The 27,889-nt window shown below is 32.7% G+C and overlaps 1 protein-coding gene across 1 annotated transcript in view; it reads left to right on the plus strand.

Annotated features, from left to right (window-relative positions):
- The first annotated feature begins 4,714 nt into the window (after window positions 1-4,714).
- LOC124372439 (alsin-like) overlaps window positions 4,715-27,889 on the plus strand; it is a 40,113-nt gene continuing 16,938 nt past the window's right edge. The window contains exons 1-3 of the mRNA XM_046830840.1: window positions 4,715-4,896; window positions 12,103-12,273; window positions 21,423-21,680. Of these exons, the coding sequence (XP_046686796.1) occupies window positions 4,802-4,896; window positions 12,103-12,273; window positions 21,423-21,680 (524 nt within the window). The 5' untranslated portion in view covers window positions 4,715-4,801. The remainder of the gene's footprint in view (window positions 4,897-12,102; window positions 12,274-21,422; window positions 21,681-27,889) is intronic.

Here is a 27,889-nt window from a genome sequence, read left to right on the forward strand (position 1 = left end):
CAAAAGATTACAAATTATCATCAAAGATATTAAATAACAAAATTCTAATGCATGGTTTCATGAGGTTGGGCATAACATATAATTTTGTTGTGAATAAATTTTGGTCCATGATTCTCCTGATTGATTAATACACATAAATCAGTTCAGTAAAATAAAACAAATGTCTAGTCCAATTTTTTCCTATGACAGTTGGACATACAAAATTCAGTGTGGTCGTGTTTCTGTCATGTTATGAAGTTAGGCTTATGCCTATTATTATATTGCTATGGAAGACATTTTTGTTCGTTTCTCCTCATTGGTTAAATTCACACAAATCGTGGTAAGTGAAATAAATTTAAGATCTAGTATAATATTTGTTAGGGCTTTTGGATATTTTTTATGTCTCTACATTGGTTTAGCTCATAAAATCAAATGGTTACAAATTATCATCAAATATTTTAAATGAGAATATGGTAATGCTGGTTTCACCCTTCTGAATTTTCCATATTCAAAGGTTAAACAACGCACATTATACAAATATATTTGTCTGCTCCAATATTTTGTATCTGAGGTGGCCCACTTTATAATTTTTAGTTTTTAACATTTTCTTGCTGTAAGTATTGGTTGGCTAAAACGAGTTACTATATAATAGAAACATTCATTTCGAAGGTAATACCAGAGAATACTTCACAGCTAGGCAAGAGAAATAATTGGCAGAGCTTCTCTTATTAAGCTATTGACCCAAACTCCATAAAGTTAAAAAAGTACCTATAGAAATAACGGCAGTAGCTTGCGGAGTTTCGATCGGAGTAATAAAGAAAAGAAAGATTTTGACATCTCGGATGAAGCAATTAACATGCTCATTTCCTGCACCCATAAAATTAAAATCGTCACAGAAATTGACGACTTTGATAAATGTGCCATAAGAAGAACAATGTACACTTTTTACAGTATCGAGAATTCATTTCCTTACCTATATAAAGTTATTAAAAATAAACAATCAGAGAATTTCAATTTCAAAGGCAGTGTATCAAAGCTTAGAACAATTGTTAAGAGGATTGATTATTCGAAAAATAAAATAATTTAGAAAAGAAAACCTACTAGTCGTGTATATCGACGAATATTACGTTCTTTTAACATACGTCACTCGATAATATGGTGTGATGATAGTTTAGAGGGTTAAAAAATTATATAAAGAAGGTTGGTAGGGTGAATATAATCTACGCAGAAGGTGACATGGGTTTCAACTACAGAAGGTGACTATCACGGGCTAATGAACCAGTAACGCTTTTGACCAACACGCAATTGATTCTTAATCTTCCAATAAATCAGTCGTCGTAATAGAAAATACGTCATATGACAGTGTTTAAAATATATAAAGCTCCTAATTTGAATTTGACAAAAGCTGATACGAGTAGATGGTTGGATGAACATACAATTGAATACAACACTTCGGTACTAAAATCTGAATTGTACGAACTAATAAAACTCCACAAAGACATATACAATTTTTGTTTTTGACAACCTCCTCAACCAGTGTTGGTCATTCTGGTATTCGATTACCGCCGTACTATCCGGACCTTAATCCAATCGAGATATTTGGGGAATAGTTAACAATTTTGTAGCTAAAAACATGTAACTAATAAAATGGGCAATACAATTCAGTTATGTACAAATAAAATTAAAGCTATGTGTAGAAGAGTGGGAAAATCTATGGTAAAGTAATAAAAGTGAAAGGGGATATACTTAACAGATGACGTAACCAAGCCTGAAACCAGCGTAGTGAAGAGAGTAGTGACGGAAAGAAATACACCAAGCTCGATCCATTGAAATGAAGTTATTGTTCTTTATATATCAATAAATCATTATAATTGTCGTCATTGCTTGATAATAATAGTTTTTGATTGATTGATTGATTTATTTATTTATTTCCAAAATTTATGTACAGAGTTAAATATAATACATAACAAAAAACTTATAGGAAATTATCCCCACATGGGCATCAGCCTGTGTGTGGGGAACGAGTTCCTCAGTCTGCACTACCAATAACACACAAAAAACTTAAATTAAAATAAGGAAATGAATTGTCATTAATAAAAATATTTTCATTAACAAATGAGAAATGAAGATTTAACCTCTAAAATAAACCATACAAGGCCAGAGCATGGAATACATGAGCAAATTCAGTTAATAAATAATCTAAAATTTGAAAGGAATATACTTATTTAGAAAATATAATTTTAAATAAGTTTATCACAGAATGCAAGAGAAATAATGTACTTATAATAATATAGTTATGACTACATATTGTATGTGTATGAAAAACTATGTCTAAATTAAAAAATTAAAACAATCCTTGCTTCTTACTCTTTTGTCATTATAGATGTTATGTATAATTTAACTTTTAAGAAATATTATTTTGGAAATGTTTAAAGATTTCGAAAATTAACACTGATAATACTAGTATTAAGAGATTTTTAATTGACATATCTTACTGAGCTTCAATTTCGAAGTAGCTGTTCGAGTACAACAGTCTTGAAAGGTACACTTGCTATTGTGTAATGGTATAAAACATGATTTTATGTTTGTTAGTCCAGCTCAGTTGTTTTCATCCGATTTTGATGAAACATTGTTGAACTTATAAAAAAATCACCTAAATAGTATTCCTGTATATTTTTTGTAGAATTAGTAGGTTTTGAGTTTTTTCGTTGGAATAATTTAAACGTCTTCTATTTTGAAACAGGTAAAAGGATTATGTTAATATTTTATATTCAAAAAAGTGTACCAAAGGTTAATATAATTCTCAAGTTTCATAACTTTATCTTAGCTGGTTCAAAAGATATTTTTTTTTTTTTTTAAGAAAATATATAGACATATAGACGGAAAACTAAAGGTTTAGGACATACCTTCATACATATTATTTTGCTCTTTTCGTATGTGTATAAAATCCCAAAGTATTGCAACACTACTGAACACCTGTCTATAAAAATAATTTTCCTAATTTTCTTCCCTTTTATGCACTGTGGGCAAATGGTTGATTAGATAGTGTACAACTCTTTCTCTTTTTCAGGCATTACGTGAAAATTCCTAATTTGACATTCGGCACTGTAGGCCGCCTTGTTTTCGGTAATTTGTGCACGGTGTTATTGAGCGGCCCCGGTGGTGTGCTTCCTTGGAGTTCCTTGTTTTGTTTATTAATTCTCTATGTAGAAAACGTCGTCTGTTATAAGTGCTCCAAGTGCATGGAGATGGAAGTGTCATCGGTTGTGTAAATATTAGTAACCAGTTGAAGTCACAGTCATTTACCTTGTTAGTTCAGACATAGTAGCTCCCTTTATGTGAGGTTAAATTTGTTAATTAAAATGTTAATATTTATTATTGTTAGAGAAATAAGAAATTATAGTTGTTCACAACACAGAAAATAACATCAATTTGATCATTTGGTACAGAAGACTGTGTACTGAAGAATGAGTGATGTTAAACATGGAGATAACGACTTATGTGATAACAGTTTATTAACAACCAGACAATTTTGTGTTAAGTTATAATTTTGGTGTATTTTAATTTTTATGCATAATGTTGCCGTATAATAGTGGAAATTCTCAGAAATATGATTAATTTAAAAATCCATATCAGGAGGTTACAGGTGTCAGGTAGATGCATAAAGTGCAGAGTGATTTCCAATAATTTTTATACAAATTATGAAAACCATCCATCTATGGAAGGGTTCTTCAAAATTGTGCTTGACTACTAGTTCTGACAATTTACCTCAAGATCCCATTAAAATTGGGTGTCTCGGAGAAATTTTAATCCTTCTGGATACTAATCATATTGTATGGTTTGGAACTATATCTTCTCCAGATTGTTCAGTGAACTTTACCATTTCTGAGATAAAAGCTGTAGACTTTGTATGTTCAAATAATGTTCTTTATTTCTTAAATGATCGAGGCAAAGTTTTTAAATTGTATCCTGATAATGTAGCAAATGTAATAGAAGTAATTTTATTTGAAGAAGCTAGAAGATGTGCACATGGACATACAACAAACAGTCAGCACATAACTGTAAAAAGCATATCAGGAGGAGCAATGGGTGTACTTTTCCTCTCAGACACCGGTCATTTGTGGGTTTCTGGTGAACATCCTCAACTCGACGTTCACAAGGAAGATGAGCCCACCAAAGTTGGGTTTTTTGAAGGTCGTACTATTACATGTATTAGTAGTGGAAAAGATTTTAATGTTGTCATAACACATAAACGTGAAAGTGATGTTTCTTCCAACAGCTTTAGAGGAAGACAGTAAAAGTGATGAAGGGAATGTATTTTCATCTGTATGTTCACAGTGCGTTAGTGAAAATATAGTTTCTCCTTTATCACCACAGACTTGCTTTGATACCTGTCCTTTGGGTCTTCCAGTATCTAACGACTCTCCGAGTCCATCGACGCCAACCAGTAGAAATAACACAATAGGCAGTGAAGACAGGAATAATGAAAACGACAATACTTCATCGTCTACTGAGGAAGATTCTCATTCAGTAATTAATGATGAAAAGTCTGTATCCGATGCTAAAGAAGCAGAGGAAGATGAGAGTATTAGTGTCATTGCAGAAAAAGGAGATGGAATGGGCCTTCTTCATATCAATACTGAATCTGCTCGTCAGTTTCTGACCCGACAACTTTCTTGGGTTTCATCAGGTGGAGAAGAGTTCCTAGCAGAAGTCTCTGTTCCAACAAAAAATAATTAAACAAAATGTGTCTACTGTTGCAAGTTTGGTCTACGAAGGGGTGAAAACTGTTGGCGATAAAGTTGCTACCTTATCAAGACACATGAGTGGTGGCTCAGATAACAACAGTGATTCTTTCGATGATTTTGTGACTGATGATTTCAATTTATCACATGCCAGCAATACTTCCAGTGTAAAGTAAGTATTATTGCTATGAAATTAATCTAATTAAACATTGAAAGGGACTTTTTATGAGGGTGTTGTGATAATGTCTCTTGTTTATAATAACATAGGCCAGGTAAAAGTTTTATGATTTCTCAGAAAATAGATATTGAAAGTTTTGCATGAAATTTTGATTTATAAGATATTCTAAATTTGAAAAATAGTTTTGTGTTAAAGTTTCTGTTCTAGTTAAAAAAGTTTATTTTCATAATACATTACATGATATGAATTCTGTTGAACTTGTGCGGAATATAGTGTGTGCAAGAAAAAATGTATGTTTGTCCACTTTACCATGTTTGGTCACTTTAAGACTATGTGATTGGTCTAATTTTTATAAAATTTAGCATGTAGTCTAGATTAACTTATTAATATCTCTAGAAATTTTAAAATTTTACTTACCTTTAAATAAAAATTATAGTTTTTAGTGCAAATTTAAAGATTTTTTAATTATTGAAACAATTTATATATGACATGGGGGGAGTACAATGAGAGGACCATTTCTATATATTACAATTTGCTTTTACATGTTCATTTGCTATCTGATATTTTGCAGCTTTAAACATAAAAGTTGTTATTGTCTTTATTTATAATCATACTCAGCTAAATTATGCTTTGTAGTTTTCTAAAGAAGATTAATATTAGAGATAGTTATAAAATGGTTTACATTATTACTTACTAATAAAGCCTTTTTACCTTTTTTACTTGTTAAAGAATATTGAAGATCTAGCTTAATATTACTTCCAAATTCATTAAACTTTATTCATCTCTAAACCAATAAAAAATTAATTTAAATATATTGATAGGTTAAATAACATTTTTGTGTATTTTCAATACACAACACAAATTCTTAAATGTTTATAAATAAAAAAGTAACTGTGTATTACATAAAAATATTGAAATCACATGACTTAAATAAATTAAATACCTCACTTATCATAAAATGTTATAATAACATACAGGATAACTATATGTATACATTGTTTAATACTAAATGTGATGCTTGTTTTAAATACTACTAATGTGACTTTTAATACATTGTAAACACATTGTGTGTTGTGTCTATGTTATTAACACTCAAAGAAATAGATGCCGACAGTTTATGTGAAGTTTTACAACACCCATAACACCTCATGTTGCTGTAAAATCACCGGTTAATACAAATATATAAAGTAGGTAGGATATAATTTTGACCATAGATTGGCATGATAGGGTGGTCAGTGTATTCTCAATATACGTTGTGGTTGAGATAGTATAATTGACAAGGTGGTGAATTACAGGCAACTGGTAGGGTTGGGTTATTGCCAAACTAGTACTTTAGTATTATGCAAAGTCAACTATTTTTGGAAGCGTTTTTCTTATTGAGGACCTAAAATACTACTTTATTAGAAAGAACAGATGTTATTTGACCCACATTGACAATAACATGTCATTATGATGATCAGTTCCTGTCTTCTGCCTCCCAAAAGGAAGCTATTTTGATGGGACAAGGATGCCATTCTGTCCCTACCTATTATTTATTACTACGCTATATAAGTAGGTAAAATACATACCGTACATAGGTATTAAAAATATAAAAAGAGCTCATATGATCTGAGCCTGAATTAAGGTACAATTTTGATGATTGGGAAGGATAGCCTACATCAATAACACAGAGTATTAAATTTACATATCATGGTGTGCTTACTTTATAGTATATTTTTGTTTTATATCTGAATACACTTATATATTGATTCCTTAAACTTTGAAGGTAATTTATTGAAAGAAGTTTTCCTCATATAGGATGGTCATGTTGTCTTTTCCATTACTTTCAGATGTCTGAGGTATTGAAAATTAGTTTTATGCGTAGTATTATGATCATGTAGTATATAGTTTCCATCACACAGGCTGTCTATTATACTGCACTTTTAATAATGTATTGAAATTATTAGCCTTGGACAGTTACAACTTTAAATTCATTAAAGATAAGCTTACAAGAAGCCTTCCAAGATGAAAATTGTTATTCTAAACTTTTTCTGAATTTTACAAACTTTATTTTGAGATGGCCAGATAATTTTATAGACGAAGCCATTTAATCAATCAAATTTTAAGGATGGCAAGGTAGGGTTGTCGCCTAAGCCAGTTCTGTTGGGCGTCTGAGATCCATTTCAATTCAATTCTTATTTTCTTTATTCATTATATTTCAATAAATATAAAATTGTGTCAATACATGCATTTGGAAAACTGCAATAAAATGAAATGAAATGAAACGTTTATTCTCTCTTCACAATCAATTAATTGTAACAAAACAACAACAATATTATACTTCTATACTTAGTGTTTGATCAAATAACGTGTTAACTAATTAGGATGTGTTTTTCTATTATTGAAGATAAATGTTATACATGTTATACTTACATATTAACTTAGACTATATGTTCTAAAATAAATATTTTTTTAATTAATATAAAATATTACACTAAAACTTTTTTTAAACATTTGAAATATTGTAGACATGTGTTTCAACATTAAGCCATCTTTAGTATACAATTTAATAATATCTAAAACAAATAAATACTCATATAAGTATATATATATATATATATATATATATATACTTTTTGCGATTCAATGTTTATTGAAATTAAATAAGGCTATTGCCATTTATACAAATTTAATGTAAATAAAGTCATTTGACAGGTATTTGGTCTTCCGATCATATGTTAGTTTGGTTATTTAAACACGTATGTGAAAGAAACGGCCAAATACAAAATAATTGAATCGTAAAAAGTGAGGGCTCTGTGGTTTAATGGTAGCACATTCACCCGGCAAGTGAGAGATCCGGGTTCGAGTCCCGGCAGAGCAAGTACTTTTTGCGATTCAATGTTTATTGAAATTAAAAAAGACTATTGCCATTTATATAAATTTAATGTAAATAAAGTCATTTGACAGGTATTTGGTCTTCCGATCATATGTTAGTTTGCTTATTTAAAACACGTATGTGAAAGAAACGGCCAAATACAAAATAATTGAATCGTAAAAAGTGAGGGCTCTGTGGTGTAATGGTAGCACATTCACCCGGCAAGTCAGAGATCCGGGTTCGAGTCCCGGCGGAGCAAGTACTTTTTGCGATTCAATGTTTATTGAAATTAAATAAGGCTATTGCCATTTATACAAATTTAATGTATATATATATATATATATATATATATATATATATATATATATATATATATATACAGGGTGTACATAAAGTCCTGCACTGGTATAATATTTTCTAAACGATAACAGATAAATGAACAAGATTTGGTACATCAATACTACACCTAAAAATCTACTTTTTGAAGGAACTATCAGTTTTCTGTAATATCATGGGGACGTCCCGCAAGGAGTCGGAAGGAAATCTTAAATAGGAGCATAGGTCAATATGCACATCATTTTAAAGGGCTTATCTAGCAGAGTTTAATGCCGCAAACCGCACTCAAAAAGATTGATCCAGTACAAAATGGCGGCTGTTCAAAGGTTTTACTTGGTTACATTTCATTAGTAGCCATAACCCCGGTAAAGCAAAACTGCAACCAAACGAATACTGCAGATAAATACTACATTATGATTGTCAGTTGTACAGAAGTGAATTATGACGTAGGTTATCCTCAAGGGTTACAAATTTGGTCCTAATATATTGGTAACAGTGTTTAAATAGGCTCTTACGTCAATGCCGTAGTGTGGGGGTGCTCCGTCCTGTTGAAACCAGATATTCTGGTAATGTTCTCCAAACATGTTTCGAATTGCTGGTGTAATTTCATTTTCTAGCAAACGTTAATATGATATTGCACTTAAATTTCCTTCAATAAAGAAAGGACCTACCAACTGGGTACCTATCACACCAAGCCAGACATTCACCTTTAGTGAATACTGCGTATGTGCTTCCCGCATCCAGTGAGGATTTTCGCTACTCTAGTACGTAACGGCAATTGTGCCTGTTTACACTTCCATTCAGCATAAATGAACAATCGTCTGAAAACACAATATTGTTTGCATCAATTTCGTTGCAATCTATTTTGGCCATCATAGTTTCACAAAATTCTTATACGTCGATCGAAATCAACTTCGTTGAGTTCGTGCACCAAATGAACTTTATAAGGCTTAAAATTAGACCCTTTCAGAATCTTTTTAACAGACGTAACAGAGATGTCATGAGTTTGTGTTGCTGAGCGTAGGGACTCTTGCGTATTCTCAATAAATGAGTGCAATACATCTAAAGAGTTGCCTTCAGTTGTCGCAGTAGCGGGCCTTCCTGTCCTATGACGATCGGAAACACTTCCTGTTTCCATAAAGCGTTGAACAGTTCTCCCTACAGTTGTTCTAGAAATTGGCTGCCTCTCGTGAAAGTAGTCATGAAATAAATGGCATGCTTCCTCGTGTGATCGTCCGTTGTTTCCCCAACCAACCATCATAAGAAGTGTTATACGTTCACGTTCGTCAAGCAACATAGTGTAGTTGAAGAACTACAAGCAATACGACAAACTCTTTTATACTAAAGTGCACTGATAGAAAGGTTGGACAGCACTACTAAAACAAGAAAACTAGAATAGCCTACTATGAATAGACTGGCTAATTGGAAAGTCCAAACTGCGACCCAAAGATAAGAGCTTTTTAATTGTTACTGTTATCAGGTTTTCCCCGTTATCAATATATTAGGACCATATTTGTACCCCTTGAGGATAACCTACGTCATAATTCACTTCTGTACAACTGACAATCATAATGTAGTATTTATCTGCAGTATTCGTTTGGTTGCAGTTTTGCTTTACCGGGGTTATGGCTACTAATGAAATGTAACCAAGTAAAACCTTTGAACAGCCGCCATTTTGTACTGGATCAATCTTTTTGAGTGCGGTTTGCGGCATTAAACTCTGCTAGATAAGCCCTTTAAAATGATGTGCATATTGACCTATGCTCCTATTTAAGATTTCCTTCCGACTCCTTGCGGGACGTCCCCATGATATTACAGAAAAACTGATAGTTCCTTCAAAAAGTAGATTTTTAGGTGTAGTATTGATGTACCAAATCTTGTTCATTTATCTGTTATCGTTTAGAAAATATTATACCAGTGCAGGACTTTATGTACACCCTGTATATGAAACATACATATGTTTGCCGGTTTTCAGCAAAATCTTTGAGAAGCTTTTTCTTTCCCGATGTCTAAATTTTCTGATAAGCACCACCTGCTATCTGCAAACCAATTCGGATTCCGAAGCGGTAAATCGACAGTAGACGCAGTCGCTCGTTTAGTCGATGCAGTGGTAGAGGGAATTGAAGGTCGAGGGAATACTTTGAGTATATTCCTTGACTTATCAAAAGCTTTTGACTGTGTCGACCACCAAATCCTCACTCACAAACTGGAGTATTACGGGATACGAGGAAGGTCACTCAAGTGGCTTGAATCGTATCTTAGTAATCGAACACAATTCATAGGCATTTCTGGCGTTAGATCGGAGGAGCTGGGGCTGAACTATGGAGTTCCTCAAGGCTCAATACTCAGCCCTTTTCTCTTTTTGATCTACGTCAATGATGTTGGCTCATCTGTGCAACAAGGGCGGCTCGTCCAATACGCAGATGACACGACTCTCTATCTCAACTCAGAATCACAAGAGGCGCTCGAAAAAATGTCTTTCATTGAGCTAAACAATTTAGTTCAACACTTCAACGAGCTCAATCTGAAAACAAACCCATCGAAATCATCTTTCATCAAATTCAGTTTGCGACAAACAGATTCAGATTATAGTCTAACAGTCATGTTGGATGAAACTGAAATCACTGAAGTCTACGCTATGAAATTCCTAGGAATACACCTAGATCGAGGTTTGACTTGGGATTCTCATGTAGATCATGTTTGTTCAAAGCTATCCTCAGGCATTTATGTCTTGCGGAAAACTGTCCGAATACTGCCCAACCCAGGTACTGATGACGGCATATTACGGACTAATCTACCCGCACCTCTCCTACGGAGTGGCTTTGTGGGGAGGTTGCACAAACGCAAACTTTTCCAGAATTTTCATCCTTCAAAAAAAAGCAGTCCGAACAATTGCAAAACTGAAACGGAGAGAGTCGTGCAGACCAGCTTTCAAAAACCTGAAACTGTTGACATTTCCTTGCCTCTACATATTGGAAAACCTGCATTTTTGTCAAGTCCAAATGCGAGACCATAAGAAGTAGTGACATACACCCTTATGCAACGAGAGGCAGGGACGACTACCGATCTGTGAGACATAGAACGGTAGCTCATGAACGACTGCCTTCTCAGGCAGGAGTTCGATTGGTCAACAAATTGCCAAGCTCGATTAAAAGTGCCCCAATGCTGAAGGCATTTAAGACTCGTCTAAAAACAACACTGACCACTTACGCATTTTACAGTACGGACGAGTTCATGGCACACAACTGGGAGACATAACAATTGGCTTACTGACTGGGGAAAGGGTGGAACAATTCGAATGACTGGGAGAGAGTGAACGTCAAAACTGTATGTTAGAAAGGGATTTTGATGCAAGTATGAGTGAAAAATTTTAGCTTAATTCAGTTATTTGACTATTGCATAACATGTAATATGTTCACGCAATAAAACATTATTATTATATGTGTAAATACACTAGAAAACCAAATTGTTGAAAAAATTCAATTTTTAAATAGAGAAAACAGTTAAAAAGAACTACTAAGTCACTATAAATTTAACATACATTTAATGTTTCATATGTGTGTATCTACTTATTTGTTCATTTAACTAATTGATTTTAGATGTTATAAAACTGTACACTTAAGATGCGTTAATGCTGAAACACGTGTCTACGATATATTAAATGTTTAAAAAATATTATTTATTAAATTACTAATACTAATTTTAGTGATGTGTGTTCTGCGAATTTCAATATGTGCAATTTAGCAACGTAAAATTGATTTTCAAAATAATTTCAATACATAGATGATAGCTGATTTAAATATAGTGATGTTCAAGGTGCTATGTATTTAAATAAAAAATAAATTTAAACATAAATGTATAAACAATAATCAATACCCAGGTTGTATTGAATGACACAGATGTAGATTGGTCAAAACTGTTTAGAAGTTGACAAACAATAGATTATTTTGTAAACAATGTAACCTTGGATCGAGGTAAGGTCAACTCATCTGGTTTCCTTGTCTGCTCAGATGTGAGTGGTCATGCAGTGGAGGATGTAGTGAGGTGTCAGACCGCGGCGTAGCGGAGCGGCTGGCTGGGATACTAGCTCGAGGTGCTCGACTGATCAAGACTGAAGTTTGGACATGGGGAAGTGTACAACATGGCCAGTTGGGCACGGGAGATATGGTCAAACGTCACAGGTGATTGAGACACATAGTAATGTATATGGGAGCAACTAACATTCTAAAGTAAGGCAGTTTTACTAATTATAGCCTACATAGGCCTAATGAATTTTTGATATTCAATTTGATTATTAAACTGTTACTAATTAGCCAATTCAATTATAAATTTTCCGTTTCAATCCAAGAAACGACTCTAAAACTAGTTGGTAGAAAAATTAATTACAATTTCAATATTTGGAAATAATTTTAAAACATTTGAATGCCATTTTCTAACATCATTATCTGCACAACATGCTGGGATGTATTCTATGAATCGGAGAGAAAACATGTTGTACAATAGTTGTCCAAACATATTCACAATTCTTAATTTAGTTTTTTATTTTATAACATAGTGAGGAATACACGTATCCTACTGTTGTTCAAGCAAAAATGTAAAAAACATTAAAAAAGTTTGAGCAAATATTTAGTATGTAATATTTTTAACATTTTGGATTACACCACAGACAAACAAGAATGAGAAGGGTAGATTGTACGTGATACAAATCTCTTATTTCATGTCGATAAATATTCAGAATACCAGTATTTTGAGGTCAGGATGACAAAAAATCATGTATAATAAAAGATTTTGTGTAAAAATTAATTTTGTTTAAAGAAAAGAGAAAATAAATTTATATTATTTATAGATTAGAACCTACTACCGCAGTACAAACCGTTGACATTTGCACTTTGTGCATATTTTACACCGTCAATTCCGTCACTAAAATTCAAGTCACTGCCGTGTGTGCAATTTCATTCAAATCAAATTCATCATAGTCTCGTCCGTAACCTAGCTACAAAACCCACAAAGATGTCAGACATTGGATAGGTTGTAAAAAATTGTTAATGAGTTTAAAACTATCTCCCTCCCTTAAATTGTTAAAACCAGGAGCTCTCATTAGTGTTTAAACTATCTTATTAGTATGTTTTTAATTTGTTTTAAAAGAAGAATTAACTTTACTTTTGATGAACATAATCTAGAAATTTATTTAAAAAAAACTAGGGTTAACTTTTATAACAGTTTAGCGAAAGATATTACAAGTGATGTAGATGTACGAGGGGTATTAGAAAAGTAAGGTTCCCTAAGCCGCCGAGACAGAATGTGATATGTTGGGAGAAATCTGGCAACACTGTCTTACTCATCAGTTGTCCCTCTCTCTATCCATACCACTCGCGCCTCGCTACGTCCAACAGTGCCGGCATAGCTGCTTTGGAAGATAGAGCTCCCTATCGTTGTTACCGCCAGATGCAAAATTCGTGCTGTGATACGTTTTTTAAATGCAAAACAGATTTCACCTATTGAAATTCATCGTCAGTTAATCGAAGTTTATGGGGAAAACTGCATATCTGTTCAATACGTTCGGAAATGGTGTAGAGAATTCAGCGAAGGCTGCATGGAAATTCACGATGAAAACCGAAGTGGACGGCCTTCAGTTTCAGATGGAGTTGTTGAAAAAGTTGAGACAATATTGCTTGAAGATCGGAGAATCACCATTCACAGGAACAACAGTAAACTCTGACAGATTTTGCGACACATTGAGAAAACTGAGACACGCGATCCAGAACCGCTGGAGAGGAAGATTGTCCAGTGGTGTGAGGCTTCTCCGACCTCATGTCTCACGTCAAACTCAAGAACTGCTGACAAATTTTGGCTGGACTATTGTGACCCATCCCCCCTACAGCCCAGACCTAGCCCCAAGTGATTTTCACTTATTCCCAAAATTAAAGGAACACTTAGGTGGCCAACGCTTCAGTACCGATGGTGAAGTCAAGGAAGAGGTTATACTCGATTCCTCAAAGGATTGGCGGCCGAATTCTACAACATGGGGATAGAAAAGTTGGAGCATCGTCTACAAAAGTGTTTGGACGGAAACGGTGATTATGTGGAAAAATAGCTTAACTTTTAAGTTTTAAATTGATGTATAACACTAAGTAGGTATATAGAGCAGTTTATTTTAAAAAATCATGGGAACCTTATTTTTCTAATACCCCTCGTATATGATAAAGCTCAGAACAAAACTTAAAAATCAATCTAATCAATAACGCAATATACTTCATACAAGAATTGTTTTAATAGACTAGTATGCACTACAGTAGTATGTAAAATAGTGGCATAATTTAAACTTATGAATTTTGAAGGTAATGGCATTATCTTAATATATATAGTGTATTAACTTAATGAAAAGTGAAGGTGTTGATTCTGAGGGTAAAAAAAACATTTTTTGACATACTTCAAATCAATGAATAAAGTGCTTCTTTTATTAGTTTAATTTAACCGCTGTTGAAGATATATGCTGTGGTTAAACAAGCTGTATTCATAAATAGAAAATAAGAAGTAAGTGAAGGTCAGAATATTTCACACCAGAGGAACTGTACCAGTGGTGTCTCACAAGTGTGAAAGTAATCACGTTGGATAGTAAGTTTAGGTATCACATTGGATAGTAAGTTAACATGGCTACCCCATATTGACAACCTTCGTAATAAGTTAGCTTGTACTGTACCTAAACCGGGGCTACTTTGCACCACTTTTAGGAGTTGAAATAAATATTATCTCATAAAAAATAAAACGTTTCAAAAAATTAACAAACTACTGGTTTTTATTAATTCTTATACATCCAGGAAACCATTCCACACTCATAAATTGCTGTATTATATATTTAAATATTTTTTATGTATTTTTTTAATTTGGTGCAAAGTATACCATAGGAGCGGGTTACTTTGCACCACCTGAAAAATTATTTATCTTTTTATGAAAAAAATTTTTGGTGCAAAGTATAAGACCCATTCATAAACCCTTAAACATCTGTTGGCACCACTGAATACTTATATGATTTAATTTTTTCACCTGAAAGGGAGAAAAACAACAAAAACTCATGATACGTCACAAAGTGTATTTAACATAGGAAAATTGACAGTGAAAAAATGACAAACTTAGAGATTCTGAAGCTTAAATCTAATAAATACTTGCAGGTCTATGTTCAAAAAAATTATAACATATAATACACACTTAATAATGCATTTTCTTAAAAAAAAATTAGTCCATTTTTTCCAAAATTGTCTTGAAGCTCTGGAACTGCAAATATTCCTCTTTTGCTCAAAATTTTGGGTGGATTTATAGATCCAGCAATTTCATTCCACTCATATAATAAAACATCCTTATTAACAGGCCACTTCCAGTTGCCTAGAGACTTCATCATTGCACTGACAAAAGCTCCATTTTCATCAACGCTTACAATGGTACCTGGGTAATATTCATTTTCGTAGTTAACAACAACAAATGAATCTACTTGTAGATCAGACTTGTTAATGGGTCTCAGTCCTGATTTTATTGTTAGAAAAGCCTCTTCTTTTGCTGGTTCATTGATCTCCTCTAATTTCTTTTTCCTATAGGACTCCCAGTCATCGTCGGAGGAACTTTCATCAATACACATTTAAGATGAGTCATCTATGGACTCATCACTACTATCCAGTTGAAATTTAGGCCGACAAGATTTTTTTCTTTTAGTTAAACAAGTCTTTGTGGGCTGCCTTACTCGTGCTTGGTGTTTGGTCATCAGTCATGGATTGTGGGTGTTTAACACTAGCATTATCACTAGTTACAAGTGATTGCATGGAAATTGTTTCTTCGTGAGATAAACTTTTTCCTGCTGGCACAGCAAGTTTCTTTTTTCTTGTTATTTGTGGCTTTGTGCTGCAGGCCTCTCGTGTTGACTGCAGGGCAATGAGGAAAGCAGAACAAACAGCTGAAGGCTCCACTTGTTTGTGTGCAATTCTCTGCAGTAAAGGATCTTCATCACAGGGATAGATTCCAGTTTTTTTGAAGCCACTTTCTAAATTTTTTTTTATGTTTGGCTCTAGACGTTCAAGGACTCTTTTAAGTAGAGATGGAAATTGGTGTTTTGGTACAACAGTATGGTTCATACCCTCAGGAGATAATTTCCAATCACTCAGGACTTTTCTCCAAGCTACCTTCATGGGGCGGAAAAACGCGACGTCTAATGGCTGAGTTAGATGCGTACTGTTGGGAGGTAAACAGATGAAATGGACGTCATTTTTCTTTGCACTTCTTGAAAATGCTTATGTTGAGGTGTGCAGACAAATTATCAGCAATAAGTACTTTTTTCTCTGCCAGTTTCTTTATTCTTGGTAACATGAGGCTTTCAAACCATTCATTGAACGCCACTCCATCAAACCAACCTGATTTGGTGCTTTGGTAGCGACAGTTCTTCGGTCCTCCTTCCATCCATGTGTCCCACAGCTGAGTCGCTTTGTAGACAACAAACGGAGGTAAAATTTCTCCAACTGCATTTCCACATATCATGACCGAAGTGCTAGATTTTGAAAAATTGCAAACATTTTCTGGATATTTTGTCCCACGCCGACAAATGACTCTTTTTTTGCCTGGGTCATCAGTCAGGTTAGTTTCGTCCAGATTCCATATGTTTTCTGCTGGAACATCTTTTACAACATCTCTTAGATTAGAAATGAAGTCTCGCACTATTTCCTCGTCAACGCCAGCTCTGCTACGTTTAATATTTGAGGCAAAACGTTCTTTAAGCCTAGGTTATCGCATCAACAAGCTCTTCATCCAATCCCTGCCAGGGAGATTGTTGTAGAATTCCTTAATAACTCTGCCAATTCGGCTGAGATATGAACCAATGACAAATCTAAGATCATGATATATCATGGGAAAGCCATAATAACTCATAGCTTCAATGTAAGAAACAAATGTTTCCTCCTCTTCTCTAGTAAATATGGGCTGCTTGCCTGGTAATTTGTCGAATGTTTCTGTTTAAGTTTATAGTTTATTGTCCTTCGAGGAATGTTAAAATGTGCCTCAGCTTGTCTTTGGGTAAAGGTTCCATTTCTTATTGCTTCCAGACACTCTTCTAATTTTTCTTTTGTGTAGTCTGCATATTTACGAGCTCCCAGCTTCCTCTTATAAACTCGCACCATTCTGAAACACCACAGTTACCAGTGTCAGACCTACTACTATTATCAATAATATTTTTATTAGTAGGCTAAAAGAAAGTGCAATCAAAATATTAAAAATAGAACACTCTACTGGATATTATGTCAATATTTATTAAACTCATTGTTCTATAAAGTACAAAAAATACTAAATATGAAATTATTTTTAAAATTTAAATGCAAAATAATTATTAGATTGTCTATTGTTTACTGGTAGGCCTATTCATTTATCTTTGTAAATAAGTAAGTAAATAGTTACAATTTATGTAAAATAATAAACATTATGTACTATAAATGTGACTAATAAGATAAAGAAAATACAAAGCATTTTTTTGAATATTAAGGGGCTACTTTGCACCAGTTTTATGCTGGTGCAAAGTAGCCCCGTCTTTCTCTTAAAAGTAACCTTAAACTTAAAATGGATGACAATCTAATGAGTATTGATATAAACTCTCAGTTACTGTTGTTATTTGTAAGATAATAAAATTCTACACATAAATGTACCACACTTACCTTTCTCTGACGTTGTCTAATATCGTAAAAACGGCACTTTTTTGACGTAACAATTCAAACAAAACTGAAGATACAAAGACAACTCTTCCCACAAATATCCAAAATGGCGGGATAAAGTGTCTGTTCACACAAATCATATAGACGGTGGTGCAGCCTAGTGGAAAATTGTAAAACTAGGTCGAAATGATTAATAGTTTCTCCTACAGATAGAGTTGAATCTTTTTTCAACTATGGTGCAAAGTAACCTCACAAGGTGCAAAGAAGCCCCGGTTTACGGATATTTAATTAGACATTTCAGAAATTGTGTCCCTGCCAACTACTTAAAAAATGTGTACTATGCTCTTTTCTATAGTAACTTGTCTTATGAACAACTTTTTTGGGGCAATGCTCAGGGAATAGAAAGAGTTTTGTTGCTGAAAAAAAAAAATAGAATCTTATTAGTCTCAGCTTTAAATGACAATTGTAAGCCTTTGTTTAGAAAATTAAGAATATATTCGTTGTAATAGATTGTAAAACAATATAATATATATTTGTTACTTTACTGCGTGTTAAACATAATTTACACACACTTAAACTCAATAACAACTTTCATTGTTACAATACTAGAAATTCTCACTTAGTCCACCTAGAGTACAGTAGACTTAGCCTAACCCTGTAACCCTCTTTTCAACATGTTGGAATAACTTTATTTAATAAATTGCCTATACTGGCTTATGAAGTAGACTATGATAGGTTCAAAAAAGTACTTTGTATGTGGTTGACTGATAATCCTTTCTATAACTTGAAAGAATGTTATTATAGTGACATTGGCAGCATTAAGTTTTAGCTATTGGCTTTTGTGATGTACATACCTTTTATTTAACTATTTATTGTACCTTCTGTAATCTAGCTTTTTATCTTGTTAGTTGTCTTAATGTCTTTGACATGGTCTATTGCCTGTTGAATATGCTTAGTGATCAAATAAATTTGAATTTGTAATGAGAGTATTTAGCAATAGGGATAAGGTGTGAGGTAATGCCCCCAAAATAGCCAGGGGTCCTCTCACAAATTCTTTTGATTGTAGAATATGTTGTTTAGTGTAAGAATAAAGTTCACATTATCACTACAAAATACAAACAAATTTGCTGATATATAACAGAAAACAGTTTAATTTGTCACATCCAATAATTTTTCCATCATTTTAATGTTAAATAACATTTGAATATCTATTATATAAAAATGAAACTGTTCGTGTGTAACAGCATCACTCACAAACGGCTGGACGGATTCGCCTAATTTTTTTTTTAATTTGTTCGTCTTGATCTGTAGAAGGTTATAGGATACTTTTTATCCCTTTCCCGATTCAGGATTCCGCCCCACTGGTTACAGAAATACCCGTAAGAAATGCATTGCAGCAAACATATGTTATTAAGTGAAAGAGTCTTTTCAAATTTTTAATCAGCTGTTCTTTGTAAACATATATAATGCGACAAAAAATATATTTATATATAATTTAATTACTACACTTATAGTTTTAAAGCATAGAGTAAGCTTAAGAGAAACGACAAATTTTGTTTAAACTGTTTCTGCAATCACTGTTAAACATAGACTTTACTATCCAGATAATACAATTCAAATTTGACGTAAAAATTCACCTTTAACTGCAATATTTATTTAATATAAACCATGCTCATGCTTGATCAGAAGAGCAATGCAGATATCATAATTACTATCTTACGTTGGCTACAAATATAAAGAATGTTATAAAATCAACCTTAGTTGTTTTTTTTTGACAGAAGTATCAGGAATGTGGTACATACCTTCATAATGCGCCCAAGAAGCTCACGAAGGAACGACTATCAATTATCTCAGCAATGTTTAGAATGTGATAGAAAATGAATAAGTGAATATAGTGTACTGTTTTCAACGGGAAATTGCGTGCGAAGCCGCGGGAAACTTATTGAAATGCGCAGCGAAGCGCGCCGGGTCCGCTAGTAGACTATAAAACCTAACTTTACATTTGTGTGATTTGGGAATGTTGCTAACATTGGTGGCAACTAAATGCCATTAACTAATACACAACGAAGATGTAATCAAGCTTATTTAATGGCAGTAGCATTTGAACTTTACTAAGTAACTTTTATTTTTGAACATCATCAGATTTTCACTTGTTACTGATAACGGGGTGAAGAAAACTTTTCCTAATTGAATATATTAATTAAGGGCATACAGCACTTGTTAAATATTCTTACTCTATCAAACTGATGTAATAATAAAAACTGTTTGAACCCAAAAAAGTGTTTCATGATAAATAAGTTTAGAATGTTGTATTATATAGGCTATTTCGTTAAAGTGATTTGAAAAAATAATCTTTGTGGTTTCGCTCCTTTTAATTTACCTACATATTTTATACATCGTTATATAAATGCTAGAACTAACATAGCTAAATAAACTTAGATGGTGCTACTTTTAATGAAATATACAAGTCCTGTTCATATCTACTATTGAAATAATTCCTAAGATTACAGTCACCTACTAGTCATTTACCTGTTTCAACCATCACTGTTTGAGAGTTTTACCTTTTGTCAGAAGGAACAACAAAGAACACAATTGAAGGGCAGAATTACAGTGTTTTGTTGCTGATACTTAATTGATTTTTATGAACACATTTTCTTCATGTACAGAGCGTTCAGAAAAGAGTGTCATAAACTTCTGTGGCTGATAGTGCTCATGATCTCAAACAAATAAATGCCATATAAACAGTTTGAGAAATGTGTTGTTTAGCTGCTAGCTGCTATTTTTATTTTATTATAATATTATTTTTTTTTTTTTTTAAATAACCCGTAGAACTGGTAAAGCTACAGGTACCAAACTATGCATATGGGTTATAATAAATAAGAGGAAAAACTTAAATTCAAAAATTGTGTGATTTGTTTTAATATTAACAAAATGGCACATGTTGAAAACTGTTAAAGTCAAATAAAAAAAATCAGATTATAGTTATAAAAGTTCAGTAGACACCATCTATTTTGCTATTTTCTTTATAACTCCAATGGTTCTCTTTTTTCAATAAAACCTGTGAATGGATGAGCAAGTATGACCGTTTAAAAGATATGCTTATACAAGCTGGGAGCAACAAACATTATTATCACAGAGGCATCAGCTGCTTTGACTTGTGATATATATTTAGGTGTATTTTGTATACTAAATCAGTTTATTATAATTGCCTTCTCTTATTGAACATTTGTTCATAACTTCCGTCAATATGATCTCCAGAGGATAGGAATGCTGAAACAAGTTCAAACTTGGTACAAAAATTTATCTTACATCTTGCCAAAGGTCATTGGCCAGCTTTTGTACACCATTTCATTCAGTTCAACAAACTTGAAAAAAATCACAGCTCCGTAATACATGAAGTTGTAGACAAAAAATAAAGTGTTCTAAAATGCTTATAATATTTCCTAAATTTTTTGTTATAAACAATTTTGTTGTATTTTGAACAGTTTTGATATACTAAGTATCCATGAGAATCAATTAATAATATTTCACAATTGTCACAAATTCTACCTACATCTTCTGACTAGGCCAAAAGTACTATGTTGTATAGTTAGTTTATTAAATAAACACTGTTTTGTACTTCTGCTGAATTTCACTGTATCATTGTGTAGACCAGTGTTGGTGAACCAGTTGTTGCACGGTGGAGTGGACCGGATAGTGTGTGGGGACTCCCACTGTCTCGCCATCACGTTGACAGGCATGTGCTACGCCTGGGGAGCTAATGACAGCGGACAGGTCAGTGCGGTACAGCGAGGCACAGATCTGAGCTGCCCAGTGGCGTGGGGTCACGTGGTGCGAGCTGCGGCCGGCACCAGACATTCGGTGCTCATCGCTAGCGACCACACACTTCACTGGCTCGGGAAACACAGGTATAGATCTGGTGATGTAGTGATAGTTTAAAGTAATCACTTTCTTTTAGCACATTAAAAGGTTTTATATTAACCGTAATATTGGCATACAATTTCCAATGAATTTAATGTGCTATTGAAATATGAAACATTCAAAATCGACGTTTATGCACTTTGGGGTCTGTTATTTTGTATAGAATTATTTTTTCCAGTAACGTTTTACACATAATTCAAAAGCATGTTAAACAAGCAAGTGTTAAACCACACATCATCAATAACATAAATAAATGTTCTATATTGAATTTAGAATGTGACATTTGTTTTGTACATAGTTGCTTGGTGAGAGTAATTCCTATTATTACATCTTCATGATATGATTTTGTTCTCGTTGGTTATATTATTTTATAGAATTATTACTGAATTATTTTTACTTCCCGACTTTTGAGTAACGTAAATAAAGTAATTATAATTAATTGTAGTACCCATTAGGAACCTACCATATTTGGTAGAAAACTATTGTGTCAAAACATTTTGTACCACTTTCTTGTAGATGTATTATTTCAATTTAAAAGCTATATAAAGTATATATTTTCACGAACTAGATAAAATTCTCCAGATGCTAACTATTTCTAATTTACTAGCTTTGAATTAAATGTTTTATAAGATGTTACCTCCCCATTTAGTTAATGTATATATATATATATATAATATATATATATATATACTGTATATATATATATATACTGTATATATATATATATATATATATATATATATATTTATATAAAATTAATCCCAATGCTACAAAAATATCAATTATTAAGGATATCATCAGTTTCTACGTTTTCTACAGAAAAGAATTACATAGAACAACAAAAAAGGATAATATTAGTCTAAAGCAATACCAAAATGCTAAAAATCTGTCCGATCACCATAGAGTCAGAGTTGTTGTCAGCTAGCTTCAGGATGAAAAGTCACCTAAAATATTTATCTTGTGTATTGTATCTTTTATTGTTTGGAGAAGCAGCTACAAATAGTATGATGGTTTTCTACTTTTAACTGTAGTTGGTTGCACAAGAGTAGTAAACACACATTTATTCTGTTATTTTTCATCTCTTCATAACAAATAAGGAGTCAAATTATTTGTTATGTCCCTAAATAACATAATGCCCCAAGGGACTACTCAGCAGTGTTACGCAGCGTTACAGGGGTCATGAGGGGTTCGACGCAGTGTTACATAGTTGTTAAACCTCAATAATTAATTGCTTGAATTTGTTCACAAAATTTGCCTGGGTCCCGCAAAGATTTTAAAGTTAGTATTATATTTTCCCCCAATAAAGCAAACAGAAAGAAGTCTGAATTATCCATCTAAATACGTACTTAAATGGTAAAGCAGTTTGTTTAAATCTTTTTGTGTCAAGCGGTTTGTTTAAATCTCTTTGTGTCAAGCGGTTTGTTTAAATCCTTTGTGTCAATCGGTTTTGACCGAGTAGGAATACAGAGAGGTGTATAGTGATTGGCGCAACAAACAAGCAAGCTGATGCTGAGTAGTCTGTCAGTGCATGTACATTACAGTCTAGTGAAATAGTAATTTTAACTTTTATACTATACTCTATGAAAAGTACTACAGTGAGTGCTGTGCAGAGCGATTGGGTGCGTTGTGGTTGAAACAGGGAAAAACTGTTTCAATCGTTGATTTAAAATTGTTTAAAAGCACAAACCTAGAAGAAGCAGTAAATAGTTCAAAACGATGTCCATACGAGGGCAAATCAAATATAAACGGTAATTTTGCTCTTGACTGTACCAAACACGTTCAGACGTGATGCGGCTGTGGGCGATTGTCGTTTTGCTTAATAGGAGTGGGGGGAACTGGTTGCTTCACACTAGCGTTGTGTTCTGCCTTCAGTACAGCCATGACCGAGCGAGAGGTACATCCATCTGTTGCGCAACGCATCGTCATAAAATTTTTAACAAATGAAGGTGTTAAGCCTTCGGAAATTTTTACTCGTTTGCAGGCACAGTTTGGGACACTACTCTGTCTCAAAATCGAGTGTAATGGTGGACCCACGTCTCATCACATGTGACAATGCGCCTCAAAAAATCTTCACCTTCTTCTTGAAATCGTTGCAGAAGTCTCCCAGCAATCTCCGACCTGACCTGTTTTTGATTTCCGGTCAACAACCTCGGAACCCAGCGAGCACTAATTTTTCTGAAGCCAAGGTGGTCTGTGATTGCAGACTGAACACTCCCGTAGCTGATACCAATTTCCGACGAGATTTCTTGAACAGTTAACCGGCGATCACCTTCAATAAGCTGTCGAAACCGCACTAATGTTGTCATCTGTAAGACTTGACCTTGGGCGTCGACCGTGACTTTCGTTTTCAACACGTTCTCGGCCATCCCTAAATTCTCTGGCCCACGTATACACTCGATTTTGAGACAGAGTAGTGTCCCCAAACTGTGCCTGCAAACGAGTAAAAATTTCCGAAGGCTTAACACCTTCATTTGTTAAAAATTTTATGACGATGCGTTGCGCAACAGATGGATGTACCTCTCGCTCGGTCATAGCTGTACTGAAGGCAGAACACAACGCTAGTGTAAAGCATGGTTTAGGAATTGAAAATTTTCTTTATACTACAATTTTAGAATAAAATATATATAGTGGGAGGGGGGTAGTTGGTAACAGTGTTACTTAATTATTAAAAAAGGTTTATTGTACCATTACAAGTCTGTTACAAGGAGGGGATGGGGTCTGAAAAATTTGATTTTATTGTTACATAATTTAGGAACTTAGGTATCACAATTTTTTTCTTTTAATTTGCCATCTTGTATGTATCTTGGCAATATACTCTCTTTGCATCAGTTTTTATAAAATGTTGCTTTAAAACTTAAAAAAGGCTGCCATTTTGAAACTATTAATAATAGATTCCTTTTTTCAGCAGAAAGTTACATCCTAATAACAAATAAATACAAACATGCAGAATTACACCACAACAACAGTGTTTCCTAGTTACTATTGTTTTTAAATGGAACACACAGATAGGTGCTGCACAAAGTGAAATATACCTTTGTGTAGGAGGAAATATATTGTTTATTTTCACATATTTAACCATATCCCAAAATATTAACTCGTATTTTTTGTAACTCTGAGTATATTGGTAGTATGTCAGCATGTAGCCTTGTGGGATTTATTTTAAGGCGCTAAGAATAATTACAAAAAGTTGGTATTTTTGTTGATGTTTGTTTGGAGTTAACATACCACTATGTTAACTCTTCAATATTTTACTCCACCTACTGTATTAAAACATTCAGTGTATAAATTAAATCACAAAACTTAAACTTAAAAAGTTTACCACATTTTAATAACAAAGATGTATTATTCCAATGAGATTACAGAACCCATCTGGCCCTATTCAGCATAACCTAAAAACAAGAAATGATGTTTAGTAACATGACAAGGCATGAACATTCTTGAAATACTTTTATCAGTTCACAACTCTCTGGTGTCTCTTATTTCCTTAGATAAAGTATTGAGCAATCTATTGTAACTCATAGCGATTTATTTCACAGTCTGAACCAGTTAAAAATATTGTTTGATCATTCATATGAGTACATTTTTAATAAATCAAACCTTATCTTTTAGAAAAGTCCATACTATGGTTTATTTAGGAATTGTCCAATTAAATACTTCCTTTAATCTGTTGGTTACAAGAATTTTGTGATTATACTTTACTCTCTTCACCAATGCAGTGAATCAAAGCATGATTTTATGTACAATTTTGAGTTATGATTAAATCATTTTTTCTACATTTTTTAGGGTAAGTTTTAATATTAAGTCATTGATTTTAATCTTTATATAATAGTGATTGTTGTTACAAAATAATTTAATAGTATTATCACTTTGTAAATAATAGTATGTTGCCTAAAAATGTATAATGTTTTTTTTTAATCTTCTGCTAAAGATCTGCTGTAAGTCCACTTGAGTTACACAAGATCACTACAACTAGGTTTACTGTTTTTATTATAAAAAATGAGGTATGAAATTTGATTTTGAACTACAATAAGAATTTCTTAACAATTTTAAGATTTGGTTTCAAAATTTTAAACCTATCTCCACTTAAAAACAGTAGCAACGAACTTTACATATACATTTATGATCTAATACAGGTATAATTTAAAAGTTAATTTCTAAAAAAAGAAACATGTGCTAAAAGCAGGGAGATATTGGTGTCATCAGTTAGAAGGATATTTTTGTTATTAAATTGTTGGTCAAAATGTAGCTTCTCTATTTTGAATCATTCTGCATATCTGTAAATCATGGTCGGGTTTTCTCTATTTTCTTTCTTTTTTTTTTAATTTTTGTTTCCTTTAGAACTTTGCTAATACTGAGAATTCTAAAAAAAATTAAGTTATCTATATATTTATTGAGCATGCCAAATATAATCAAAATATTTAGGTTCATGTTAGTGCTATGTATTTGTTACTTATTTAGGTAATAATTCCTCTAAAATGTTCATAAAGTTTCAACAAACGGTACAAAAATATGAGAACTTTATTATTGTAAAAGCATATAAATTATTTTAATGTCGTTGCTATATTTATGAAGCAATCTAAATGGCTACTTAAGGCTGGTGTATGAGCAAAATATTTAGTAATTATTAAAAGTTATATAGACGTATAAATAGGAGAGACAATAGATTTGTCACTACTTGAGATAGTTCATTTACATACTGTGTTATCTCACCAGCTTATAAATGACATAATTAAATGCCAAATGGCTTAACCATTTGATTGATCCATGAAGAATTGTTAATATCTGTTGTAATTGATGAGTTCAAATTTGTGTTTTTGTAGGATTCTACTAACAAATGTGTAGCTTTATTATATAATAACAAGGAGACTTGAAATTAGTCTTGTACTTTAGATCCTAAAATGTCCTATTAGAGAAAATATAAAATGGCCTAGAAAGTTATTTACAACAATTTATTTTGGTCTTTATTTCTATATTTATAAAAACATATTTTTCCTTACATTAGTAATGTTTTTGAATTTTTTTGTGACAGTAACTTAATTTACAAGTACTTTTATTGCCAACAAATAAAAAAAAATTATAATTTTAAGAATATCAGATAAACATTGCTCGACTTATTGGTAAAATAATTAAAATTTACTGACAAGAATACGAGGCAATTTGTTGGAAATCTGGAAAGTCACATTGAATATTCTATATGAATGTTGTTTTCATTATAGTTGTTATTATTGTTTTGATGTGAATATATTTCTCTATTTATTTACATATGGTAAAAATAGGTTAAGTGTTAGAGAGGGCTTCTTAGCCCTAACTTTGACTGATAAAATAAGACATTCTTTACTTTTTTTACTTTTGAAATGTATTATGCAACATGGATATTTTGTTGTATATCAAGTTTTGGCAAATATTCTCACAACAATATATATCTTTGCATATCAGTCAAAAGGTTAAGGAACATTTTTAGCTTAGAATCATACGACTTTAATTTGTTTCCAACCTGGAATATTGTTTCAAAAATTGGTATTGTAATTGTTTAATTTCTTTCACATCATTGTTTTACCGACTGCCAACAGTTACAAAATAATATGAAATAATAGTTAGTTTTTGTATGAAATAATATTTAACAAAGCTATATAGAGTTGGTTTACAGATGTTTATATGAACATATAACATTTTTGTTGCTAGAATTTATTATTATTAAATTGTAATAAGTGATGACACAATTCAATAAATATTTATTTTTCAATGATAATGTTTGTTTACAAACATTGTATGTTTTAGTTAGACTTATGTTTACTTTTTTTCATTTTTACCCTGTATGACTATTTTAACAGCAATATAAGAGTTATGAAATATGCTCGAGTGATAGTCATTTTGAAAATTAATTTTTAAGCTCTGTTACTATAGATTGCAAATTCACTTTGGTGAATTTATTTTCTATAGAATTGATATGATGTTACATTTAATAAGTCATAGTAATAAAGTCAAGAAATCTCAAAAATTCTCTTATAGATAAACCGCTTGTAAAGAAACCTGCGCAGAAGCAAATATCTGAGCAGCCACGTGCAGGAGGGGCCCCCTTGAGTGGTGGGGGGTTGGACAAGCATCTCGTCTGTTTTATCAGCTGTGTGGATCGTGTCTCGCCGTTTTGTTTACATTGCAGCTACTTACCTATTCTATAAGTATATTGTATTTTTGT

Source organism: Homalodisca vitripennis, unplaced genomic scaffold (assembly GCF_021130785.1).
Source record: "Homalodisca vitripennis isolate AUS2020 unplaced genomic scaffold, UT_GWSS_2.1 ScUCBcl_3221;HRSCAF=8605, whole genome shotgun sequence".
NCBI lineage: Eukaryota > Metazoa > Arthropoda > Insecta > Hemiptera > Cicadellidae > Homalodisca > Homalodisca vitripennis.